General features: G+C 45.4%; 1 protein-coding gene across 1 annotated transcript in view; it reads left to right on the top strand.

The window, feature by feature from the left end:
* The window catches only part of LOC106591296 (exportin-T), a 58,914-nt gene that overhangs the window by 24,484 nt on the left and 27,457 nt on the right, over positions 1-6,973 (top strand). Inside the window, 2 exon segments of the mRNA XM_082978099.1 lie at positions 2,774-2,942; positions 5,999-6,235. Of these exon segments, the coding sequence (XP_082834225.1) occupies positions 2,774-2,942; positions 5,999-6,235 (406 nt within the window).

Genomic DNA, 6,973 nt, shown 5'->3' with positions numbered 1-6,973 from the left:
GCGCTTATGGATTTCGCCGTTTGAGTTGTCGTCTCGTTGAAATGTTCTTGCTCTTTCAAATGACTGCTGGACTTGTTGACTGCTCGATCCACACAGCAGACATTGTGGGCTAGGTTAGGAATGCTGTTTTGCACGTGTAGCGCAAAACATTTTAACGTGGCGTCATTACGTCCTGTACCTACGTTATGTAGGTAGGCACGGTAGCTTTGACATCCCGGTTTTTAACATCGGCGTTAAACTAAATATCTGTCCGATACCGATGTTGGCATTTTTAGCTAATATCGTCCGATTCCGATATGTTGACCGATATATCGTGCATCCTTAATCAGGATAGATATTATTATTATTATTATTATTAAGGTAGATAGATATGTACATGAAGGCAGGGTAAAGTGACTAGGCATCAGGATAGATAATAATGAGGTAGATATGTACATGAAGGCAGGGTAAAGTGACCAGGCATCAGGATAGATAATAATGAGGTAGATATGTACATGAAGGCAGGGTAAAGTGACTAGGCATCAGGATAGATAATAATGAGGTAGATATGTACATGAAGGCAGGGTAAAGTGACCAGGCATCAGGATAGATAATAATGAGGTAGATATGTACATGAAGGCAGGGTAAAGTGACTAGACATCAGGATAGATAATAATAAGGTATTTGAGGTAGATATGTACATGAAGGCAGGGTAAAGTGACTAGACATCAGGATAGATAATAATGAGGTAGATAGATATGTACATGAAGGCAGGGTAAAGTGACCAGGCATCAGGATAGATAATAAGGTATTTGAGGTAGATATGTACATGAAGGCAGGGTAAAGTGACTAGACATCAGGATAGATAATAATAAGGTATTTGAGGTAGATATGTACATGAAGGCAGGGTATAGTGACTAGGCATCAGGATAGATAATAATAAGGTATTTGAGGTAGATATGTACATGAAGGCAGGGTAAAGTGACTAGACATCAGGATAGATAATAATAAGGTATTAGAGGTAGATATGTACATGAAGGCAGGGTAAAGTGGCTAGACATCAGGATAGATAATAATGAGGTAGATAGATATGTACATGAAGGCAGGGTAAAGTGACCAGGCATCAGGATAGATAATAATGAGGTAGATATGTACGTGAAGGCAGGGTAAAGTGACTAGACATCAGGATAGATAATAATGAGGTAGATATGTACATGAAGGCAGGGTAAAGTGACCAGGCATCAGGATAGATAATAATGAGGTAGATATGTACATGAAGGCAGGGTAAAGTGACCAGGCATCAGGATAGATAATAATGAGGTAGATAGATATGTACATGAAGGCAGGGTAAAGTGACCAGGCATCAGGATAGATAATAATGAGGTAGATATGTACATGAAGGCAGGGTAAAGTGACTAGACATCAGGATAGATAATAATGAGGTAGATAGATATGTACATGAAGGCAGGGTAAAGTGACCAGGCATCAGGATAGATAATACTAAGGTATTTGAGATAAATACATTGCATTCAGACCCCTTTCCCCACATTTTGTTACGTTACAGCCTTATTCTAAAATGGATTCAGTAATTCCCCCCCCATAAATCTACACACAATACCCCATAATGACAAAGCGAAAACATTTTATTAAAAATAAAATCCAGATCCCTTATTTACGTCAGTATTCAGACCCTTTGCTATGAGACTGGACACTGAGATCAGGTGCATCGTGTTGGTTGAAACTCTGGTCCTGGTCCAGTGTTTCCTGGACCAGGTTTATAGACCAGAGATCAGATGGACTGGTCCTGGTCCAGTGTTTCCTGTCCAGGTTTATAAACCAGAGATCAGATGACTGGTCCTGGACCAGGTTGATAAACCAGAGATCAGATGACTGGTCCTGGTCCAGTGTTTCCTGTCCAGGTTTATAAACCAGAGATCAGATGACTGGTCCTGGTCCAGTGTTTCCTGTCCAGGTTTATAGACCAGAGATCAGATGGACTGGTCCTGGTCCAGTGTTTCCTGTCCAGGTTTATAGACCAGAGATCAGATGACTGGTCCTGGTCCAGTGTTTCCTGTCCAGGTTTATAAACCAGAGATCAGATGACTGGTCCTGGACCAGGTTGATAAACCAGAGATCAGATGGACTGGTCCTGGTCCAGTGTTTCCTGTCCCTCCAGGTTTATAAACCAGAGATCAGATGACTGGTCCTGGTCCAGTGTTTCCTGTCCAGGTTTATAGACCAGAGATCAGATGGACTGGTCCTGGTCCAGTGTTTCCTGTCCAGGTTTATAGACCAGAGATCAGATGGACTGGTCCTGGTCCAGGTTGATAGACCAGAGATCAGATGACTGGTCCTGGTCCAGTGTTTCCTGTCCCTCCAGGTTTATAAACCAGAGATCAGATGACTGGTCCTGGTCCAGTGTTTCCTGTCCAGTGTGTAACCAGAGATCAGATGGACTGGTCCTGGTCCAGTGTGTAACCAGAGATCAGATGGACTGGTCCTGGTCCAGTGTTTCCTGTCCCTCCAGGTGTATAGACCAGAGCTCAGATGACTGGTCCTGGTCCAGTGTTTCCTGTCCAGGTTTATAAACCAGAGATCAGATGACTGGTCCTGGTCCAGTGTTTCCTGTCCAGGTTTATAAACCAGAGATCAGATGACTGGTCCTGGACCAGGTTTATAAACCAGAGATCAGATGACTGTCAGATGGACTGGTCCTGGACCAGGTTTATAAACCAGAGATCAGATGGACTGGTCCTGGACCAGTGTGTAACCAGTGTGTTTCCTGTCCCTCCAGGTTTGTTAACCTGCTCCTGAGTCAGATGTCCGTGGAGGACCTGAGAGAGGAGGCGTGCGAATGTCTGTTTGAGATTGTTAATAAAGGCATGGACCCTACAGACAAAACCAAGCTGGTTGAGTCCCTCTGTCAAGTCCTGCAGTCTGCTGGCTTCTTCAATGTGGAGGAGGTAGGTGTACACACACACACACACACACACACACACACACACACACACCACACACACACACACACACACACACACACACAACAGTGCTGTACAGTGAAATGGCCCCCCCTGTCTCCTATATAGTAGTGCTGTACAGTGAAATGGCCCCCCTGTCTCCTATATAGTAGTGCTGTGCAGTGAAATGGCCCCCCCTGTCTCCTATATAGTAGTGCTGTACAGTGAAATGGTTTCCTGTCTCCTATATAGTAGTGCTGTACAGTGAAATGGCCCCCCTGTATCCTATATAGTAGTGCTGTACAGTGAAATGGCCCCCCCTGTCTCCTATATAGTAGTGCTGTACAGTGAAATGGTTTCCCGTCTCCTATATAGTAGTGCTGTGCAGTGAAATGGTTTCCCGTCTCCTATATAGTAGTGCTGTGCAGTGAAATGGCCGTCCCGTCTCCTATATAGTAGTGCTGTGCAGTGAAATGGCCGTCCCGTCTCCTATATAGTAGTGCTGTGCAGTGAAATGGCCCCCCCTGTCTCCTATATAGTAGTGCTGTGCAGTGAAATGGCCGTCCCGTCTCCTATATAGTAGTGCTGTGCAGTGAAATGGTTTCCCGTCTCCTATATAGTAGTGCTGTACAGTGAAATGGCCCCCTGTCTCCTATATAGTAGTGCTGTACAGTGAAATGGTTTCCTGTCTCCTATATAGTAGTGCTGTACAGTGAAATGGCCCCCCTGTCTCCTATATAGTAGTGCTGTACAGTGAAATGGCCCCCCTGTCTCCTATATAGTAGTGCTGTACAGTGAAATGGCCCCCCCTGTCTCCTATATAGTAGTGCTGTACAGTGAAATGGCCCCCCTGTCTCCTATATAGTAGTGCTGTACAGTGAAATGGCCCCCCCTGTCTCCTATATAGTAGTGCTGTACAGTGAAATGGCCCCCCCTGTCTCCTATATAGTAGTGCTGTACAGTGAAATGGCCGTCCTGTCTCCTATATAGTAGTGCTGTACAGTGAAATGGTTTCCTGTCTCCTATATAGTAGTGCTGTACAGTGAAATGGCCGTCCTGTCTCCTATATAGTAGTGCTGTACAGTGAAATGGTTTCCTGTCTCCTATATAGTAGTGCTGTACAGTGAAATGGTTTCCTGTCTCCTATATAGTAGTGCTGTACAGTGAAATGGTTTCCTGTCTCCTATATAGTAGTGCTGTACAGTGAAATGGCCGTCCTGTCTCCTATATAGTAGTGCTGTACAGTGAAATGGTTTCCTGTCTCCTATATAGTAGTGCTGTACAGTGAAATGGTTTCCTGTCTCCTATATAGTAGTGCTGTACAGTGAAATGGTTTCCTGTCTCCTATATAGTAGTGCTGTACAGTGAAATGGTTTCCTGTCTCCTATATAGTAGTGCTGTACAGTGAAATGGTTTCCTGTCTCCTATATAGTAGTGCTGTACAGTGAAATGGCCGTCCTGTCTCCTATATAGTAGTGCTGTACAGTGAAATGGTTTCCTGTCTCCTATATAGTAGTGCTGTACAGTGAAATGGTTTCCTGTCTCCTATATAGTAGTGCTGTACAGTGAAATGGTTTCCTGTCTCCTATATAGTAGTGCTGTACAGTGAAATGGCCCCCTGTCTCCTATATAGTAGTGCTGTACAGTGAAATGGCCGTCCTGTCTCCTATATAGTAGTGCTGTACAGTGAAATGGCCGTCCTGTCTCCTATATAGTAGTGCTGTACAGTGAAATGGTTTCCTGTCTCCTATATAGTAGTGCTGTACAGTGAAATGGCCCCCCCTGTCTCCTATATAGTAGTGCTGTACAGTGAAATGGCCCCCCTGTCTCCTATATAGTAGTGCTGTACAGTGAAATGGCCCCCCCCTGTCTCCTATATAGTAGTGCTGTACAGTGAAATGGTTTCCTGTCTCCTATATAGTAGTGCTGTACAGTGAAATGGCCGTCCTGTCTCCTATATAGTAGTGCTGTACAGTGAAATGGTTTCCTGTCTCCTATATAGTAGTGCTGTACAGTGAAATGGCCCCCCCTGTCTCCTATATAGTAGTGCTGTACAGTGAAATGGTTTCCTGTCTCCTATATAGTAGTGCTGTACAGTGAAATGGTTTCCTGTCTCCTATATAGTAGTGCTGTACAGTGAAATGGTTTCCTGTCTCCTATATAGTAGTGCTGTACAGTGAAATGGTTTCCTGTCTCCTATATAGTAGTGCTGTACAGTGAAATGGCCCCCCCTGTCTCCTATATAGTAGTGCTGTACAGTGAAATGGTTTCCTGTCTCCTATATAGTAGTGCTGTACAGTGAAATGGTTTCCTGTCTCCTATATAGTAGTGCTGTACAGTGAAATGGTTTCCTGTCTCCTATATAGTAGTGCTGTACAGTGAAATGGCCGTCCTGTCTCCTATATAGTAGTGCTGTACAGTGAAATGGTTTCCTGTCTCCTATATAGTAGTGCTGTACAGTGAAATGGTTCCTGTCTCCTATATAGTAGTGCTGTACAGTGAAATGGTTTCCTGTCTCCTATATAGTAGTGCTGTACAGTGAAATGGCCGCCCCTGTCTCCTATATAGTAGTGCTGTACAGTGAAATGGCCGTCCTGTCTCCTATATAGTAGTGCTGTACAGTGAAATGGTTTCCTGTCTCCTATATAGTAGTGCTGTACAGTGAAATGGCCCCCCCCTGTCTCCTATATAGTAGTGCTGTACAGTGAAATGGCCCCCCTGTCTCCTATATAGTAGTGCTGTACAGTGAAATGGCCCCCCCCTGTCTCCTATATAGTAGTGCTGTACAGTGAAATGGTTTCCTGTCTCCTATATAGTAGTGCTGTACAGTGAAATGGCCGTCCTGTCTCCTATATAGTAGTGCTGTACAGTGAAATGGTTTCCTGTCTCCTATATAGTAGTGCTGTACAGTGAAATGGTTTCCTGTCTCCTATATAGTAGTGCTGTACAGTGAAATGGCCGTCCTGTCTCCTATATAGTAGTGCTGTACAGTGAAATGGCCCCCCTGTCTCCTATAGAGTAGTGCTGTGCAGTGAAATGGTTTCCTGTCTTGGCTCTGTCAGGAAGAGGATGTGGACTTCCTGGCTAAGTTCTCCAGACTGGTGAATGGGATGGGTCAGTCTCTGGTGCTGAGCTGGACCAAACAGGCCAAGGGGGGCGAAGTGAAAGACGCCGCCGAGTCGCTGCGCGCCATCGAGGCAAAGGTTCCTCTGCTCCTCCAGCTGTTGGTCCACGACGACGACGACATCTCGGCTAACATCGTAGGCTTCTGCTACGACTACCTGAACGTACTCAAACAGGTGAGATACGCACTGATACGACTACCTGGACGTACTCAAACAGGTGAGATGCGACTACCTGGACGTACTCAAACAGGTGAGATGCGACTACCTGGACGTACTCAAACAGGTGAGATACGACTACCTGGACGTACTCAAACAGGTGAGATGCGACTACCTGGACGTACTCAAACAGGTGAGATGCGACTACCTGGACGTACTCAAACAGGTGAGATACGACTACCTGGACGTAGTCAAACAGGTGAGAGACGACTACCTGGACGTACTCAAACAGGTGAGAGACGACTACCTGGACGTACTCAAACAGGTGAGATACGACTACCTGGACGTACTCAAACAGGTGAGATACCACTACCTGGATGTACTCAAACAGGTGAGATACCACTACCTGGACGTACTCAAACAGGTGAGATGCGACTACCTGGACGTACTCAAACAGGTGAGATGCGACTACCTGGACGTACTCAAACAGGTGAGATGCCACTACCTGGACGTACTCAAACAGGTGAGATGCCACTACCTGGACGTACTCAAACAGGTGAGATACCACTACCTGGACGTACTCAAACAGGTGAGATGCCACTACCTGGACGTACTCAAACAGGTGAGATGCCACTACCTGGACGTACTCAAACAGGTGAGATGCCACTACCTGGACGTACTCAAACAGGTGAGATGCCACTACCTGGACGTACTCAAACAGGTGAGATGCCACTACCTGGACGTACTCAAACAGGT

Source organism: Salmo salar, chromosome 07 (genome assembly GCF_965601325.2).
Source record: "Salmo salar chromosome 07, fSalSal1, whole genome shotgun sequence".
Lineage (NCBI taxonomy): Eukaryota > Metazoa > Chordata > Actinopteri > Salmoniformes > Salmonidae > Salmo > Salmo salar.
This window is presented reverse-complemented; position numbering and strand designations above follow the sequence as displayed.